Below are 20,759 nucleotides of genomic sequence, written 5' to 3' on the forward strand. Positions count from 1 at the left end.
CAGCTACAACAGAAAAAGGTACAAATCAGAAATCAGCTACAACGGACAATTATCAAATAAGAAATCAGCTACAACAGAAAACGAACAAATCAAAATCAGCTACAACAGAAAAGGTACAAATAAGAAATCAGCTACAACAGAAAAGGTACAAATCAGAAATCAGCGACAACAGAAAAGGAACGAATCAGAAATCAGCTACAACAGAAAAAGGTACAAATCAGAAATCAGCTACAACAGAAAAGGAACGAATCAGAAATCAGCTACAACAGAAAAAGGTACAAATCAGAAATCAGCTACAACAGACAAAGAATAAATCAGAAATCAGCTACAACAGACAAAGAATAAATCAGAAATCAGCTACAACAGAAAAAGAATAAATCAGAAATCAGCTACAACAGACAAGGAACAAATCAGAAATCAGCTACAACAGAAAAAGGTACAAATCAGAAATCATTTACAACAGAAAAGGAATGAATAAGAAATCAGCTACAACAGAAAAAGGCACAAATCAGAAATCAGCTACAACAGAAAATGGTACAAATCAGAAGTCAGCTACAACAGAAAAAGGTACAAATCAGAAATCACCTACAACAGAAAAGGCACAAATCAGAAATCAACGACAACAGAAAAGGAATGAATCAGAAATCAGCTACAACAGAAAAACGTACAAATCAGAAATCAGCTACTACAGAAAAAAGTACAAATCAGAAATCAGCTACAACAGAAACAAGAGGCCCACAGGCCTTATAGGTCACCTGAGTATTGTGTAACAACTTTCAAACAATTAAATTTGGTTCGTGTTTTAAACAAGAGGCCATGAAATTCACAATTCACAATTTTGAAAAAATGCACCATTGCTTATCATGATTAAAAATACTCTACATACTCAATACCCAGCGGTAGATCAGAGTTACATAAAGAAAATGTTCTTCCACTTTATAACCAGTTGTGCACCTCACCCCAAAAGAACCACTGACCCTGGGGCCACATATTTCAAAATTTTCAAAATTAATACCAAAGAGCAGGTTTCAAAGCATTAATTTATTTTCACACGTTGTACCCCCCCCCCCCTTCAGGGCATAAAAATAACCATTTTTTCTAGATGCACCTTTCTTCATCATAAATATATATACTTGGATCATTGGCATAAAAATCACAATTTTGGAAAAAGGCACTCTTGCTCATCATAACTATGTGCTTAGTTAGTTTATTTAACACCAAGAAGCAGAGAAGAAGATTTTCAAAGAATAAATGCACTTTCACTATATAATCTATAGAGCCCTACCCTAACACCAGAACCCCTGACCCTGGGGCCATAAAATTCACAAATCTGAAAGAGGCACTCTTGCTTATCATAACTATGTACTTAGTTAGTTTATTTAATACCCAGCAGCAGCGAAGAAGATTTTCAAAGAATAAATGCAATTTCACTATATAATCTATAGAGCCCGCCCTAAAACAAGAACCCCTGACCCTGGGGCCATCAAAATTCACAAATCTGAAAGAGGCACTCTTGCTTATCATAACTTTTTACTTAGTGAGTTTATTTAATACCCAGAAGCAGCGAAGTTGATTTTCAAAGAATAAATGCATTTTCACTATAAAATCTACAGAGCCCTGCCCTAACACCAGAACCCCTGACCCTGGGGACATAAATTTCACAAATCTGGAAGACGCATTCTTGCTCATCATAACTATGTACTTAGATAGTTTATTTAATACCCAGGAGCAGAGAAGAAGATTTTCAAAGAAATAATGCATTTTCACTATATAATCTATATAGCCCCGCCCTAGCACTAGAACCCCTGACCCTGGGGCCATGAATTTCACAATTTTGGTAGAGGACTCAATGCTCATTACATTCATGCTAACTGCTTGATGTCCAGGAGTAAAGAAGAAGATTTTTAAATTTTGCAATAATTTTAGTGGTTTTGGCCCAACCCCTCAGGCCCCAGGGGGGTGGGGACCATGAAATTCACAATTTTGTTTTTCTTCACCCATAGATGCTGTATACCAAATTTGGTTGAAATTGGTTCAGTGGTTTCAGAGAAGAAGCTGAAAATGTTAAAGAACGACGCACAACAACGGACGAAAACAGATAGCAATAAGTCACCTGAGTTACTCAGGTGACCTAAAAAGGTACAAATCAGAAATCAGCTACAACAGACAAGAAATCAGAAATCAGCTACAACAGAAAAGGAAGAAATCAGAAATCAGCTACAACAGACAAGAAATCAGAAATCAGCTACAACAGACAACAAATCAGAAATCAGCTACAACAGAAAAGGAAAAGATCAGAAATCAGCTTCAACAGACAAGGAATAAATCAGAAATTACCTACAACAGAAATGAACAAATCAGAAATCAGCTACAACAGAAAAGGAATAAATCAAAATCAGCTTCAACAGAAAAGGTACAAATCAGAAATCAGCTACAACAGACAAGGAACAATTCGGAAATCAGCTAAAACTGAAGAGGAACAATTCATGAACAAATCGACCAAAATATAAACCAAAGGCTGGTCCAGACCTCCCACTAAACCATTACGAAGGTCAATATTTCCTTTAAAATAATGTTGAACAAAATTGATATGCATAAAAAGATGAAAATTTATTTACAACTTGAGTAATTCTTTTAATAAAAATCCAGTAACTCACCTTTTCATTGACAATTGCAAACAGAGGGAAATAAATGGCAGAGAATGTGACATCCCTAAGTGCTGTGGCTCTGAATCCTTTGTAAATACCCAGAATTCCCTTTTCTCTGAACAGCTTGAGTGCCGTACCAGTGGCAGTTATACGCTCCATCTTAGCAGCACCTGACAATGAGATGGGATATCAAGTATCATTCTGTTAAAGTTTATACTAATCAACATTGCTCTTTGCACATTGAATGTTTGGCAATTCAGGATAATAACTATTACATGTAAATTTTTATGCTGTTTTATACACAAAGGGAATGCCTACATCTTGAGATAAAGAAGCCATACCACTTCTCCCAGCATATCACTGACAGTTATAATTGTGAGATAATCATATCATTGTTTTAAAAGATACCTTAGAGACTTTTCATATTTGATTGTGACTTTTAACATGTGAAATGCATTATTTTTCAAACCCAACAGCGTGTATGTAATCCACTGAACGCGCATCGATGCTTTATGACATCACTGAGAAATTACGTCGAACGTTTACCCATACGCACATCTGTGACCTCTTAACCCCGTACCTGTATTTATACAGTTATAGATATGCATTGCTTTCTGTAGTGTTATATAAAGGAAAACATTTGCAAATGTAAATATAGAGAGATATCATTGTGAGATAAAGAAGTCATACCACTTCTCCCAGCATATCATAGACAGATATCATTTTGAGATAAAGAAGTCCTACCACTTCTCCCAGCATCCTGCTGCTGGATCTTGAGGAGTTCCATGGGTGTGGTGACTACAATCTGACAGAGACCAGCCCCTGCCCCTGAGATAATGGCACCACCACTCGACAGTACACCACTCCTACAGAAGAAATATACAAACATAGGTCAAAGTCCTCCTCAAGAAAGCAAACCACAGAAAAATCAGTGACTTCCACAAAACAAAGGACACCATTGCCAAATAACATCTGTTATAATACATCTACTAGGCACATACTATGTAATAACACTCCCCCCTCCCCTTTTTTTATTTTAAGTATGGAAATTTTCATTGAAAAGCCAATCACACTTGTCCAACCTAAATCACAAATTTGATAAAATACTTAGAACTAACTTAAAATCTTAGAAAATTTTAAGAAATATGGGCAGTATTGTTCAAGATTTTTTATCAAACAGATTCTCTATGTAACAGTTTAATTCCTCTCTTACTTTTTATCTGTAAATTTGTATCGTAGGTAGTCATTGACGACGAGTTTGATGGCCTTTTCTGGTGTGATCAGAAGCAGATTCACAGCGGAGCCTGTCCAACAAAAGAAGTGAGATTATAAATCATCACTACAACTCTTTTTTGTAAGGAGGCAGAAAAGTTTATAAAAAGGCTCACCTGAGAAGCTTTGATCATGCTATTCTGAATAACATTGTAATACCTTTTGTGACCCCAATATATTGAACATTTAGAATCTGCACTACCCTTGGATGCTTCCACATAAGTTTCAGCTTTTCTGACCCAGTGCTTCTTGAGAAGAAGATTTTTAAAGATTTTTCTTACATATTTCTATGTAAAACTTTGGTTCCCTATTGCGGCCCCGCCCAACCCCCGAGGGTCATGATTTGAACAATTTAGAATCTACGCTACCCCTGGATGCTTCGGCTCAGGTGAGCTAAAAAAGGCCCAGACCATGTATAACATAAGGTAATATATTCTATAAAAGTTAAACATTGCTGTATAATCATATCATGTATATTTATAGTCTACTTCTAATACTGCAATCTATTTGTCCATAAGAAAACACTGCTAAAGTCTTTTTCTACCTCTATACATTCCGAGAAATCTTTCATGCTTGAAGGTCTTCTTGGCACAGTCAAACCTAAAATTAAAGTAAAATGTATGAATCAGAATACTTAAATTGTCTGAAATCAGAATTGACTATTTTTAAAATCAAAAATGTTGCATGTTTTTATCTATAAAGCATTATTATTATACAGCCATCTTACAAGCTTTTGTAGTAGAGTTCTCCATTGGGCATCGGCTGTTGATTCTGAAGTCGTGTTTTGACGAGATCGATAGGGAAGACACACGTGACGCCCACTATCCCAGCTATGGCACCATTGATAATCTTAGGAATGGGGCTGAAATGAATAGGTTTGTAGGCATTTATGACACAGAAATTCAGTTTTTAATTTCATCTTCAGTACAAAAACTGGGGGGGGGCGGTAAAGTACTGTGATTAAAATGGTACTTACAAGAACTAAGGAGTGTGTGGTACTTAGAGTACTATAGATATAATTGTACTTACAAGAACTGTGGAGTATGATGAATTGGTGGCACTGCTACAGCTTTTTCTGTTTGCGTCATTTCTGTTAGTCTTTTAAAAATAAAATATAAATTTTAGACAATGAAATCTTGAATCATTTAAGCCTAGAAAACAATGTTTTTATCTCCTTTAATAACTGAAAAAATTTAGTGTGGGTAGGTAAGAATAACATTATTTTTAGCTTTCAATTAATTTTCTTCCACAACTTTCTTTAACATTTAGTGTTGATTGGATCATTGGAAATTTTTTTCTCTTAACTAGGCCTTATCTTGTGTCATATGTGTCATACATTGTTTAGACAGTGCATTTGATCACGGTGCATTCGAAGAAGTATTTGATTATTTTTATGGAAAACTGTTCAAATACTATTGTTTACTTGAGGTTTATAATATTCTAGAGACATATTTAACTGCCGTTTCTGCAATTTCGTCGACCATATGTTCCCTTGTAAGCCATTTGAAAATGTAAAAAAGGAACCTAAATTGACAATTCTGATAATTATGAATTGATTGAACCAAACCGTGATATCACTGTAACGCATCATGAATTGAACAGTGGAAATATATACCACAACATAATGTTTAAATCAAATTGTGTCATGGTGCGGTACTTTTTCTTTTGACACTTTCTTGGGTTTGTAAGGAATTTATTATATAGAGAGGCGTGGCTGTCTTGTCGCTACACTACTCGACTACCACCCATCTCTGTACAATAAATTCCTTACAAACAAAAGAATGTACTGTAAATATAACATGTTTATCGTTGCTCTCTTAATTATTACTAAATCAAATTTAATATGTTGACTGTGCAACCATTCTGATGAGCGCAGATATATTTCTTTTGTTTTTATTTAGATCCGGTTCATCAAGCCGCACATGCCATTTGATGCGTCTAAACTCTGACGTCATCTGACTACGTAAGTAACTTACATTAGCCTACAAAAAAGAAGCTTGAACGGTGCTGAAAGTATATATAGAACGTTTCGTTTACTATTTATCTTCAATATTTATTCACTAAATCACAACATGTTAAAACTTTTAGATGAACTATTGCTGCTTTTCTCACAAGAATGTATCTTTAACAAGCGATGCATTGTGGGTCCAAAGTTACTGAGGGAAAAAAATCTGACAAATGAATGTGCAGTAGTCCGAATTTTCTCTTCGCCCAAGTGTTGCTTTAAAAGCTTCAGTGACAAGCTGCGCTCGCTATCAACATCCTTGCATTGTAATAGTAGATAAAAACATTAGGAAACCATTGTTGACTTCAGTCATACGGAAACAACCTACTGACATAAACATCTCTGAAGGAATACAATATACGCTACCATCCATTTGTTTCTATTAGGGATGTCAACGAATAGTCGACTATTCGACTGTCAGTCGAATGGACCGACGATTGAATAATGAAACCACATTCAAATATTAAATAAATGCAAGAAAAGGGGTGATAGTGAAATTTTCATCTCAAAATTGAAAAGGGGCCCTTCCTCAAACTATACAGCTGTAAACTAAAGTGTACGTCCTCAGACGAATAAGAGCTCAAAAACAGTCACAGTATAGAAATAATTTTCCACATTGTAAATATCAACTAGAAATATGTCCATATGACATGAATGCCCCGCCGAGGATATATATTAGTTAAACGACATGAAAATTTGTATGTGTATGAAATTTGATCAGTTTGGTTCAGGTTGGGCTTATAGTTACTTGGGAATAAAAAGTAGGTCAGATCCAGCATCCGAAGCAAGTCTGGTAGTGTCCATCCCTAGATGCATCATCCATGCAAGTTTGCTTCAGGCAGGGCTTATAGTTACTTGGGAATGAAAATATAGGTCAGATCCAGCATCCGAAGCAAGTCTGGTAGTGTCCATCCCTAGATGCATTATCCATGCAAGTTTGGTTCAGGTAGGACTTATGGTTACTTGGGAATGAAAATCTAGGTCAGATCCAGCATCCGAAGCAAGTCTGGTAGTGTCCATCCTTAGCTGCATCATCCATGCAAGTTTGGTTCAGGCAGGGCTTATACTTACTTGGGAATGAAAATATAGGTCAGATCCAGCATCCGAAGCAAGTCTGGTAGTGTTCATCCCTAGATGCATCATCCATGCAAATTTGGTTTGGGTAGGGCTTATAGTTCCTTGGAAATGGACCTGCTCCAAAAACTTTAACCTGGTCACTCATCTGGCAAATGTAGGTCAGATTCAGCATCCGAAGCAAGTCTGGTAGTGTCCATCCTTAGATGCATCATCCATGCAAGTTTGGTCTAAGTAGGGCTTATAGTTCCTTAGGAATGGACCTGCTCCAAAAGCTTTGACCTGGTCAATCATCTGGAAAATGTAGGTCAGATCCAGCATCCAAAGCAAGTCTGGTAGTGTTCATCCCTAGATGCATCATCCGTGCAAGTTTGTATCAACATGTGAAGTTTGATAACACCATCTTGAATGGTATGTTTAAATCTCAGCTAAACACTAATTTAAGAAAAGTGAGGTCAAGGTCAAAGAAAAGGTCAAGGTCAAAAAATGTTGATGCAGTTACATAGCTCTTATCAATATCTATCAGCATATAAAGTTTGATGAAAATATCTTGGATAGTTTCTTTGAAACTTAGCTTTGAACAGAGCTAAACGCAAAGTGTGACGGAAGGATGGAAGGACGGAAGGAAAGAAGGACAGAAGACGGACATGACAAACACTTTATGCCCCAGCCATATTCATGGCGGGGCATAAAAATATGTAGTAATTACATACCGCGATAATTATTTCTCAATCACTGACTTTTTCTGTTGTTGTACGTAGTAAATTATGCGACGCTATACTGGACTATGAAAATTATTTAACTGACTTGTACCAATTATATTTATAAACTGTAGGAATTTCAAATGGTTAGGAACACACAATATTTGCATAGCCATGAAGTTTTTAATTTCGATAATTATTAAAACAATAATCTTACATAAAAGACATTTTGATATATAGCTTGGGCAATTATTAATTAAACAAACAGTATTTAAAATTTTCATCGGAGGTGTGGATAGTGTGTGCTTACAATTCCCCATTTCCAATTTATTTTAATGTCCCAATTTATATTTTAATTAATAAGCTTTCAAAAACATTGTGCTATAAAAAAAAATAATAAATGCTCCGAATAGTCGACTATCGTTCGAATAATGCAATCGAATGTTCGACTAAGGAAAATTAATATTTTGACATCCCTAGTTTCTATCCATCTCTCGATAATACTCGCCCTCACATGTTAAGTTTACAGTGTTTACTGCACAGTGTGTACCTAGTTAGAATAATCTAACTGTGTCTCAGGACAAGCCCTCACCACAAACCGGGTCCGTAGGACATTTATCATATAAACGATAGAACTTTCTATCTAAGTGTGTACCCTGTCCTCAGGTACTGACGTGTAGAAATTTAATAGGAGCAGGTCATAAGCACTAGGGTCGTTACCACGCGTATTGAACACGGAATCAGAACGTAACCTGACACCATCACACAGAGGAAATTCGAAACATTCACATTGTCAACATGATATCGACTTACATATACCTCTTATGATCTTAACACGCGTACATGGAACACACTGTTGTAACTTGGATTTAAAAGAATGAAGCCAAATATGAATAAATTTTGGATTTTTGTGTCATGGAAAGAAATGTGTTAAAGTTTCTTGAAGCGAGTAAGTCAAACTGTCCGTACTCAGTGCTCCCTCTCCTAGTCACTGGATCCCTTACCGGAAACGAGTATAATCAACAATGTTGATGTCGTAAAAATAAAATTCTTCAGAAGAGGATATTTATTTAAAAACTATTCTGTATGGAATAATTTTAACTTATTGTCTTGATACTGAAATATATATTTTCTGTTCTTTTACACAGATAAAGAATTTCTCATTAAAAAAAAGACGAAGATAATACTGAACAGAAAAACAAAAACGAAAAAAAAGATACATATTTTTTTTAAATCTTAGTTTTTTAGATATAATTAAAATCATAATTATTTGATTCGATTTCTCCTTTAAATCCTGATATTTTTTATATTTTCATTTGTCATCTTATAAAATCAAACAATGAAATTTTCTTCGTTTTGCAAAATATCATATTTGACGTTCCGTAATAATTGTCAAAACATTTACCAATAATCTTGTCACTGAAACTAGCCTTCAGAAATGCTCGCGTTTTAGTCGACAGTATGCCAATTTTATTGAAACAGCCGTAAAACTTGGAAGAAAAACCCCTTTTCTATCTACTTATTATGTCAATTTACCAATTTTCCCGGTGTACTGAGAATTCTGCCGGTGTATTTTTTATGGCCTGATGTAATGGCGTTTCAGTCTGGAATACTAAAGAGAAAGTTTCAAAGAGAAGTTGGTGTAAGTCAGATTTATGGTTATTTAAAACTGTGTATTTGCTTTGATAAAATTAAGTTGAACGGGTTCTTTTTATTCGAAGAAATAAATGTCGTACTTTATTCCACAAGTCATGCTGTAATTTGTTTGACTGTTTAGTGTTTGACATTTGAGAGGGAACATGAGCAGATGCTCCTCAGAATCCTAATGTCTAATCACCCCGAACTGAGGTCCTGATATTCTTAAGGTTTTTATAAACTTGAGGAATCTCTGTCTAAACTCTGACGGTGAACTGCAGATATTTATATGGCAAGATACAAGCAGGTCCAGCACAATACCCTGATAAAGGTATATAGCTAGATAAAGCTATATAGCTTTATCAAGGTATAGCAAATACCTTGATTGAGGTATTTTATGTAATGACAATTAAAAAAAAATCTTAAAAAATTAAATACTGAAAGTCGAGTTCTGAGTTGTTGTCATTAAATATTCACCCATGCGTGTAAAGCACTCAAACACAAAGAAATCAGTATATTATTAATAAAATCATGTCGTGTGAGGAGACGTTATAATAAGACCTTAGAACAAATGGCATCAAACCCCTACTTAAGAATCCAAATATCAGAAGATCTATGGTGGAAAGAACACATAAACAACATCTCAAACAAAACCAATTTCACCTTAGGCTTCCTAAGAAGGAACTTACAACGTTGCCCAAGGGAATGTAGAAAAATTGCATATCTAGCACTAGTAAGATCCATAATGGAGTATGGAGCTGTCATCTGGGATCCATACCAAACAAGAAACAACAAAATTAGAATCCATACAAAGAAGAGGTGCGAGATTTATAATGAAAGATTATAAATCAAGGGAAGAGGGCACAATGACAAAGATGCTCAAAGAACTTGACCTTCCCTTACTAGAAACCAGCCATTGCACCCGATCAAGACATCAAGTTTCAAAAACAGAAAAGAAACATCAGACCCAAAGTGTAAGAAGATTACCATACATCAAATTTAATATATAATAGGATAAGAAACAACAGCAGAGCGGATAGCTTCAAGTCAGCACTAGAACATCAGCGCAACTAAACGCGCCCTCTCTCCGTCATGTAACAATACAGATACAGATACGTTCTTCTATGCTGTCTTTTTGATACCAGGGTGCTTTTCATGCACAGGTGGACACACTGACAAAAACTCAGAACTCGACTTTCAGTATTTAATTTTTAAAGGATTTTTTTGAATTTTCATTACATAAAGTACCTTGATTAAGGTATTTGTTATAGCTTGTTAAAGCTATAATAGCTTTATCAAGCTATAATATACCTTTTATATCAGGGTATTGTACTGGACCTGATAAGTGCTAGGTGACTTTCATCTATATGTTCCAGTAACCAATTATGGCTGATTGGGTTGAACGCGGATGGTTTTGCCCAAATCCTTGTTCGCTCAGAGTGGTTTTGCCCCTTTTATTTGTTTGCGCAGTGTGGATTCGCCCAGATTGGGTTTATACATAATCAATGTCTGCTTGTCTTTGGTCGATTGATCTGACATTAGACTTATGATGAGCAGCTTAATGGAAATTAAAGATTAAAGGCCGGGCCGCCACTGTGTTTTTTTTAAAATGTTATCTATCTACCGGTATACGAAAGTTTTATTCGATATACCGAAAATGTTTATAGTGGCTACATGTATGGCTATGTATCCACTGATATATATCCATTAATAAACTATAAGTAATTTATTTTTGTTAAACTAAAATAGATATTGGGAAGTATTAGATGTATTTATTTATGCAGACCCTATTTATTTGTCTAAATGAATCGATATATGTTGCACTGAATTTCATGATGGGATATTTTTGAATTAGTAAATACATGTATTGTCAAACTGTATCAGGTATTAAATGTTATTTAATTAATTAATTACCGCTGTGTGTGAAATAAATCATGTAATAGACGAACACATACCTGTACATAACCTGTAGTTAAACCGGTTGAAATCAATCAGCGCGATACCACTCAGCGCGAACACGTAATCAGTGCGAACCCACCCGTTACCATTCGGTTAAACATGTCGATAATTGGATTGTTTCCTGTTGAATGCATTTAACTACAAAATATCTTTAAAACATTATTTGATTCCTGATTTTGAATTCATTCTCTGTTAGTTTTATTTATTCACAACTTAAATTTGTATGTGAACAGGATTTGAATACTCACCAGTTTCAACGACAGCTTCAAGTGACGCCAGATCTTATACAGAGACTTGGGCTGGAGAGAGAACTCCAGGTAATTAGTCAAACCCTTCTTACTTTAACAGGGCTTAAGAATATTCAAAAAATTAATATTTTCTGGAACTTATGTAAATGAAAAGTGCATTAAAAACTAGCATTCTGATTGTGAAAAACTCTTATTTTATTTCTGAAACATGGAGATTGTTCTATATTTGATGGGCCACCATATGGAAAATACCTATTATATTGATCATGTTGATACAATAAAGGACACTTACTTTTTTAAAGGGTCATCATGGCTGTGTTAATTGTCTTGAATGGAACGAACAGGGAACGTAAGTAACTTACTTTGTCAGTTAGTAAGTGAGTTAGAGTAGGAGACATACGCTGTATACTTAGGTGTTCATGTAGAGCGATGCCGACATAAGGAACTGTACAACATCTATCAGAGCAGGACTTATTATAAGATCACTGGAAAAACAAGGCTTGTAATGAACATGATGTGTGGTTGATGTAGATATCTTTTTAGAAATATTTTAACTAGAAAGTCTTACCGTGCGTGCCCTTATGAAAATGAATTTATGTCGAGACAGATGCAGCTATTAAATTGTTTTAAAATATAGATACATGTAATGCTTCTAGTCCAACATGTCCAATGAAGGTCATTAAATGATAAATGAAAAAAAATGCTTCTGGTCAGGTCAGGGTTTTAGCTAAGAATTACTTTCTTGTGTTCTTCATTCACTTCTTATTAATGTTACAGTCATTTTTTAGAGTGTAAAGAGTATGATTTACTGATTTTTTTTTAGGTTATTGGCCAGTGGGTCAGACGACCTGAATGTGATTCTTTGGGATCCCTTTAGAAACCGCACAAAAGCCACAGTCAGCACTGGACACCAGGGGAATATTTTTTCTGTTAAAGTAAGTATGCCAAAACACCACTGTCAACTTTAAATAAAAATATACAGAATGCAGCTTTGATTTCATACATTGCCATATTTGCCTTTACCGAGGAAAAACCTTATTGAAAGCCATTAATGGAGATGACCTGATCAAACATTTCACTCAGTGTTGTTTTCAATGTAATTTATTTATTTCAGTTTTATTTTCTGTTATTTTATAAACTTAAGGAAGATATAAAATAAAGTAAGAGCACAAATTTTCATGGGAATAAAATTTTGTCGAATTGTCATCTAAAATAGTTTTCAGGGCATTTAATTTAATTTGTTGTTTTTCAAGTAACCCTATACAATATTTAGTCATATAAATTTTTATATTGGATTTTATTTTATTTATAATTGTTAACAACAAAATAAACAAAATTTAATCCCCCACAAATATTTCTGCTTTTACAGTAAATAAAGAAAATTTATTTTTCCCCCAGTTTTTGCCGAATACCAAAGACTCCATTCTGGTAACAGGGGCTGCGGATTGTAAGATACGAGTACACGACCTGAGTGTCAATGAGAACACACACGTCTTCTCCTGCCATGTGGGGCGGGTCAAGCGCCTCGCCGTGGCCCCTAATGTGCCTTTCATGTTCTGGAGCGCCGCCGAGGACGGCACCATCATGTAAGATATTAACCTACACATGTAAGATATTAACATACACATGTAAGATATTAACATACACATGTAAGATATTAACATACACATATAAGATTTTAACATACACATGTAAGATAGTAACATACACGTAAGATATTAACATACACATGTTAGATATTAAAATACACATGTAAGATATTAACACACACATGTAAGATATTAACACACACATGTAAGATATTAACACACTCATGTAAGACATTAACACACACATGTAAGATATTAACATACACATGTAAGATATTAACATACACATGTAAGATATTAACATACACATATAAGATATTAACATACACATGTAAGATATTAACATACACATGTAAGATATTAACACATACATGTTAGATATTAACACACACATGTAAGATATTAACACACACATTTAAGATCTTAACTTACACATGTAAGATATTAACATACACATGTAAGATATTAACATACACATGTAAGATATTAACATACACATGTTAGATATTAGCATACACATGTAAGATATTAGCATAGAAAGGTCAAAAAGAGGACGCAAAGAAATAAGTTTAATCTCAAGGGAGGTTATCAATGAAAGATTTCAAACTTCAAGGAAATAAATTTCATATTAAAATATTTTCTTTGAATTGTTATAAATACAGAATTTTGAATGTTATGACATTATTTAATTCTTCTGTTGTAGGCAATTTGATCTCAGAAGCCCGGAGTCGAGTCAGTCTAATCCAAAGAACGTCATTGTAAATCTGAATGCTCACATGGGTCACAGCGCCGAGGCTAAATGTCTGGCCATCAATCCACTCCGCCCCGAGTACCTGGCGGTGGGTGCTAACGATCCCTACATCAGAATGTACGACCGACGCATGCTGGTCTGTCGCAGTCTCAAACTGCCACAGGAAAGCACTAACAGGTCACAGGGGTTAAACATTTGTACATGAATTTAAAAAAAATGACTGTAATTTATTTGTGGATTCTGTTCTTTATTTGATGATGATTTGATGATGAAAATATTAAATGGCTAATAGATAAGCATAACAGCTTATTGAAGAGCTGGATAGTGTAGCTGCAGATCTAATAGAGTAAAGATCATACATTGCTTACATTACAGATCTCCTTGGTCGTGGGAAAGGTCTAGTCCCCTGGTACCTGCCTCACCTGATGAATTTCCCATTCCTCATGATGCTGTCACATATTTTATCGCAGGTATGTGTACACCTGGTGTTAAAACATAAACTGTTTTGGAAGAAATTGTGTTTTTTTTTATCCTGATTTTAAGAGAAAAACCATGATTTTGATTCTCAGGATGTAAATTAAAATTTGTCAAATAGTCCTACATTTTACACCTTTTGATTACTGATTTTCATTTCTTTTACCTATATATATTTGCACATTAACAGGCTTTTAATAAGTTTTGTTGTAAGCTCATTTTATTTTCAATTGGATGTGTTTAGGTCATCTGCCACAAAAGCAGCAAGATTACAAGAAGCGCTACCGAACCCTGGCCTCCACCTACCTGACCTTCAGCCCTGACGGTCGCGAACTTCTGGTCAATCTGGGGGGAGAACAGGTCTACATCTTTGATGTCAACAGACGCAGAAAGGCAGAAAAATTTGATATATCTATGGTTCTGGCTGCCAATGGCATTGTTAAAGGTCAGAGAAAGTGTTTTTTATTTGTATAATATCTGTGTTTTGATGAGGTTTTTCTTTATTAGAAAAAAGAATAAATTACATGAATAATCAGTTTTTGGCAGGAAGACTAAGGAAAAAGAAAATTTGCAACAAAGCAGTAAAATTAACACAAAAATACTTAAATTGGCAAAAAAGAAGGCTGGAAGCATAGACTTTTTAAAGTTTAACGTTTTATCTTTACAATTTTACACCAATGAATTTTATGATAAGACTATAAAGGAAAAAAGCAGAATCACTGGGTTTTGTAATGTATACCACACCTGTTACATAACTGAAAATGTTTTGTAACTGAAGTTAAAAACCTTGAAAAACTGATGCTAGTTGCTTTGGATTTATTTCTAAAAACTGATAGGTTTAATAAATTACATGAATAATCAGTTTTTGGCAGGACAAACTAGAATCTACACTACCTGAAGAATATAAAATCACTAAGCATGGCTTTGAAAAATTGAAAAGAAGATTTTAAAAGTTTTACTATATATTCCTTGTAAAAAAAAAGGCTGAACAAACATCTACACTACCTGAAGATGATTAAAGTTTCAATTTTTATCTTAAAAAGATTTTTAAAGATTTTATATTCCTATGTAAAATAAATTTTATCATAAGACTATAAAGAAATAATTTAATTTTAGTTTGTTCTTTCCATGTTGATGGTTATAAGAAGTTTTAAAGATTTTGCTCACCTGAGCCGAACATAACATTTTGTCCGTCGTCCGTCCATCCATCTGTAAACTTTTACATTTTCGACTTCTTCTCAAGAACCACTTTGCCAATTTTGACCAAACTTGGTACAAAGCATCCCTGGGTAAAGGGGAATTTAAATTGTTAAAATAAAGGGCCATTAGTCTTCTCACAAGGGGAGATAATCAAGAAAAGACAAAAATAGGGTGGGGTCATTAAAAAATCTTCTTCTCAAGAACCACTGGGTCAGAAAAGCTGAAACGTACGTGAAAGCATCCTAGTGTAGTGTAGATTCTAAATTGTCATACATTGCCAAATAAAATTTTACATAGGAATATATAGAAAAATTTTTGAAAACTTCTGATATACGATATAACATAACTTATGTGCACATGGAAGGATCCTGAGGTAGTGTAGATTTCAAAATGTCTAAATTATGATCAGTGGGGTAGGGTGGGGATGCATTATGTATTACAAGGGGAAAATCTGGTAAAAAACAGAATGGTCAAAGCTTCTCAGGTGAGCGGTGTGGCCCATGGGCCTCTTGTTCCTATATATTCCTATGTAAAACTTTGATCGGCCATTTTGGCCCCACCCTACCCTGGGGGTCATGATTTGAATAAATTTGAAAAACTACAATGATTACATGAGTTTCATCTTTCTTTTGAGAAGAAGATTTTTTAGAAATACCATTAATTTTTCTCTAATTCATAATTACCCTTGCATGAATCACTGAAAAATGTTTTAAGGATAATTTTACAAGTATGGTTGAAAGTTAAAAATGAAAATGTGAAAAAAAATACGACAACAACGAAAGCAAGACAAATTTTGATCAGAAAAGCTCACATTGAGCCTTCAGCTCAGGTGAGCTAAAAATAAATATCAAATTAGGAGACTCAGGGTGGGTGTTACCAATGGACAGGGGATGCTTACTCTGCTCAGGCACCTGATCCCACCTCTGAACTCTGAATTACAGTAACAGGGGTCCATATTTTTGACTTGTTAAAATCTCTTGTTTAAATCTCTGACACAGACGCTGGTAGCAGTAATGGCTTCCACTTACACTCTCATAAGAATGGTGCTTCTAATGGTGTGACAAACGGCGTCTCAAACGGCGTGACAGCTGCTGCAGCAGCAGTGATGAAGGCAGAGATGGAAGTGGAGGAAAAACATAGGGACCCCTCAGCAAGAAAGAGGTAATGATAAGGGGAGGGGTAAAGCTAGACTAAGGAAAAACACAGAGATTTCTCAGTAAAAAAGAGGCAATTATGAGAAAGAAAGAGGGGGTCTGAAACTAGACCGAAGACCAGGGAATGAGTGCATCATGTAAAAAGATTTTTAAAATAAGCAATTCAAAGGACCATATTTTAAAAATTATCTTTGTTAACTAACTGCATAAAATTTCAATAAATCACTTGAATTTCATAATTAGATTTTTGTACACAGAATTTTTCTTTGGCAGGCAGAAAACCCCCATTAGTGCCAAACCAATCCCCCCAGCAGTGGAGGTTATAAAGAAGAAAGCCAACCGTTACTTTGAGCTGGACCAGTGTTCTAAAGCCATTATTCTATATAACCAGGCTATCCAGAGAGCCCCCTGGGCATCAGTGCTCTACGGCAATAGGGCCGCAGCTTTTATGAAAAGGAAGTGGTGAGTAAAAGTTTTTTTGGTTTAAGGGGCTTGCATTGACTCTGGTTTATTAGTCTGCTGAAATTGTTTAATTTGTAAATTTCAGACATTAGAGCTAGTGATAAATCTTTCTGCTGTTTTCAAAGAATAAAAAATATACCGATTTTTATGATATTTTCCAGAAGACATTTTAAATATGATATTTTCCAGAAGACATTTTAAATACTATAATTATTCTTGTTTTCTTGATACATATTTAGATTTTGATTACCATACTGCTTGTATCCATAGAGACACTGATTTATACATGTATGTACCCTGTATGTTTGTACAGGGATGGAGACCTGTACGCCGCTCTTAGAGACTGTCACAGTGCTCTACACATTGACCCAAACCATTTAAAAGCTCACTTTCGACTGGCCCGGTGTCTGTATGAACTCTCATGGCCCCAGGAAGCTTACGATTGTCTACAGGAATTCAAGCATAAATTTCCTGATTACGCAAAGAGTAACGCATGTGAAACCTTGGATAAGGACATCAAAGCAGCTATCTACTCCAAAACAGATCATGGGGGTTAGTTAAAAAGCTATTCACTCCAAAACATGGGTCAGTTTAAAGCAGCTATTTACTCCATAACAGGAGGCAATCTAAAGCTGGAGTTAACACCAAAGAATTCATGGCAATCACTTCAAAGCAATTTAATTAAACACACACACATATCACCTTTAATTTTTTATTGGAAAAAGTTAAGTTTATATTTCACAAATTTACATTGCAAAAATTGTTCAATGTTAAAATTGATTCTCTAACATTGCACATTAAAAAAAACAATGAAATCAGTGTGTAATTTCTCAGTGATCTTTACAGAGGAGAAGCCTGATTCATCGTCGGATACCCCAGACTCTGTGTCCCCGGGGAGGCGTGGCCTGTCCATCTCTGACCAGGAGACCTGCTGGCGAGCCCTGGCCAGCGATTACGAGGCCCGATTCTGTGGTCACTGTAACACCACCACTGACATCAAAGAAGCCAACTACTTTGGCAGGTGAGTCATGAATCCTGTGGGATGAAGAGTCACTAATTTATTATTATTATACTTCAAAGAAGATTTGTAATAATATTGAATGCCAGAAATATTTTTTACACTTCAGTTTTTTCCCAATGTAGGCCAAATAATCATAATATTGCTGCATTATGAAATAACTTGATAACGTTTTTTATGGTTAATTACTTTGATTCTTGACAGCAATGGTCAGTATGTAGTGGCGGGGTCAGATGACGGATCATTTTTTATTTGGGAGCGAGACACGACTAATATTGTACGAGTGTTAAGGGGAGATGACTCCATTGTTAACTGCCTCCAGCCCCACCCCACCCACTGTCTCCTAGCAACCAGTGGCATTGACCCAGTGGTCAGACTCTGGAGCCCCAGGGCAGAGGTAACACAATCAATACATTTATTATTTTGTCTGGGTGTAGATAAAATTTTGTCTTTGCACATTGTCCACATGAAATTCTTCCATTACGATGTCATATGGCATCTCAGTGTGTCTCATTATGTTTGAAAAGGCAGGTATAAGCTAAAAGTGACTAATACAAAACTGTGTTCTCCTTAATGATTGCACAGTCAACATAATTTGTAATCACACTTTTTTATTTAACCACGCAATTACGTAACAACCGGAAGTAGCTAGTAATTATTAACTAGTACGTAAAATGTGCAAAGTTCCAACAAACAACTTACTGAAACGCGACAAAGGGCGAAAAATGGCGGCATTTCAAAAGTTGAAGTACGTAAACATGTATAAATTTACATTTACATTTATGAAAATGTATTTATTTTATTTTTTATGAAAGGGACCACTAAAATTTTGGTGGGCTAGTATATTTTGAAAGTTCACTGGTCCAACTGGCCAGTTAGTCTGAAAGTTTTTGTGAAGACTGAGAATACTATTTATCTGTGTATGTACAGGATGGTACAAAAGACAATTCATATAAAATCTTTATGTAGAATACTGATGTTTACTTATCTGTGTATGTACAGGATGGGACAAAAGATGAGCGGGAAGTGGACAATTCTGACGATGCAGCTCTAGCCAATCAGAAGAGGATGAATGCTGACCCCCTAGAGGTCATGCTGATGAACATGGGGTACAGGATTACAGGAGTGTTTGATGTGGACGAAGAGGAGCAGAACAATAATGACCAGTCTGTTCAATGTCGTCCTAGCTAGGGCCAATTGTCCATGCAGTCAGTGTCGTCCTAGCTAGGGCTAACTAACCAGTATATGTCATCCTATCTATGGCCATCTGACCAGTCAATGTCGTCCCAGCTAGGGCCAACTGACTGACCTGTTTAATATCATCCTAAAAAGGACAATAAAGACCAGTCTTATTAATTTGTCCTGGCAAGGATATTTATGATCAATTTTGTTGTAAATAATTGTTCTAACTAAGGCATTGATGATTGGTCCATTATCTTTGTGATGACAGTGATGATTGTTTAATGCCCTGGTTAGGACGAGAATGTCTGGTCTGTTAATGGCTCAGCCAGGATTCTAACATAAAGTTACCATTCATTGTTACTCTGGCCAGGACAATTATTCCTTGAGTGTTTTTTGTGATATGTAGGGAGAGCTGTTTCAGGAGGTTGTTAAGTTCTGTGACGAGACGTTAAAAATGTACACGATTTTAACGTCTGTGCATGAAAAAGCATTATAATATTGAATACATACGAAAAAATATCAAATTTGTTGTTGTACAGAAGTTCCTTTCTAAGCAAGAATTTTTCAAACAAGATTTTATTTAAACATGAATGCATGTATATTTCTAAGAAACCTTGAAGTAATGCTTAACAGTACAGAGTTGTAAATATTGTATAGGCTAATAATAATTTAAGTATGTATGAGAGCTTATTACATGTATTTGACTTAAACACTTATGTACTCTTGTTGATTTGACCATTATGTAAGGAGAAAAAAGAAGAATGTGAGTAATTAGTGACAGTGGGGGTGTTAGTGGAACACAAGGTGACATTAAGGATCAGCTGATCAGCTTGCCATTAGTGTTAATCATGTGATAATCCGTGTTATTTGTTTGTTACTTTTGATTTTATTGTTAGTTTTGTTGACTTCTCAATCATTATGAGCAGTAAGGCTTTTTTTCTTTTGTTGCTTTGAATCTTTATTATACCAGTTGTATAGCCATTGTTCAGTGTAATTTTTTTTAAGCATTCAAATTTTTTTTTTCACAGTTAAAATTAAACAGTGAGAAAGTGAAGATTAATAATCTCTGAGAAGAAATGAATAAACTGGGTCCTTTGTACCTGAGAAATGGTGAACAAGTGTCCTTACTTACTGGAGTACTGCCATTTATATTTTATGCACAGTTGCTTCTCTCTCTCTCTCTCTCTCTCTCTCATGCCTTAAAACTGTGTAACATTTTCACCTTCAACACTTCATTCAATTTTGGCCTATATCGTCAATGGATAAAAGGAAATAATGATTGAGAATTTTGGTAGGTGGGGTCAAAACAAACAAGAATGGTGTATTATTCAAAAAAACTTCTCTCCACATGAACAGGGCAAACTGTTGACTTTTCTTCATAAGGTTC

The 20,759-nt window shown here is 35.1% G+C and overlaps 2 protein-coding genes across 3 annotated transcripts in view; one reads left to right on the top strand and one right to left on the bottom strand.

Moving 5' to 3' along the window:
- The window catches only part of LOC134271724 (mitochondrial glutamate carrier 1-like), an 11,482-nt gene extending 2,803 nt beyond the window's left edge, over positions 1-8,679 (bottom strand). The window contains exons 1-7 of the mRNA XM_062753935.1: positions 8,520-8,679; positions 4,950-5,018; positions 4,648-4,782; positions 4,465-4,520; positions 3,862-3,952; positions 3,393-3,514; positions 2,658-2,818 (exon numbers count right to left, since the gene is read on the bottom strand). Coding sequence (XP_062609919.1) covers positions 2,658-2,818; positions 3,393-3,514; positions 3,862-3,952; positions 4,465-4,520; positions 4,648-4,782; positions 4,950-5,008 — 624 coding nt within the window. The 5' untranslated portion in view covers positions 5,009-5,018; positions 8,520-8,679. The remainder of the gene's footprint in view (positions 1-2,657; positions 2,819-3,392; positions 3,515-3,861; positions 3,953-4,464; positions 4,521-4,647; positions 4,783-4,949; positions 5,019-8,519) is intronic.
- Positions 8,680-9,084: 405 nt separating this feature from the next.
- LOC134271727 (WD and tetratricopeptide repeats protein 1-like) lies at positions 9,085-20,480 on the top strand. 2 transcript variants are annotated; one of them, XR_009993077.1, is made up of 15 exons: positions 9,085-9,342; positions 11,528-11,611; positions 11,845-11,891; positions 12,366-12,477; positions 12,941-13,128; positions 13,835-14,059; positions 14,258-14,352; positions 14,601-14,801; positions 16,555-16,717; positions 16,984-17,172; positions 17,486-17,724; positions 18,019-18,193; positions 18,395-18,587; positions 19,193-19,804; positions 19,915-20,479. XR_009993077.1 is itself a non-coding variant. In XM_062753943.1 (14 exons), exons 1-14 carry the CDS (start codon positions 9,292-9,294, stop codon positions 19,379-19,381), a joined length of 2,151 nt encoding a protein of 716 aa, XP_062609927.1. In that variant the 5' UTR covers positions 9,085-9,291; the 3' UTR covers positions 19,382-20,480. The 2 variants fall into 2 exon arrangements, 1 of the variants encoding a protein (XP_062609927.1); XM_062753943.1 differs by having other exon boundaries at positions 19,193-20,480.
- Positions 20,481-20,759: the final 279 nt, after the last annotated feature.

Source organism: Saccostrea cucullata, unplaced genomic scaffold (genome assembly GCF_032062105.1).
Source record: "Saccostrea cucullata isolate Sc308-1 unplaced genomic scaffold, CSIRO_AGI_Scuc_v1 ctg533, whole genome shotgun sequence".
Classification (NCBI taxonomy): Eukaryota; Metazoa; Mollusca; class Bivalvia; order Ostreida; family Ostreidae; genus Saccostrea; species Saccostrea cuccullata.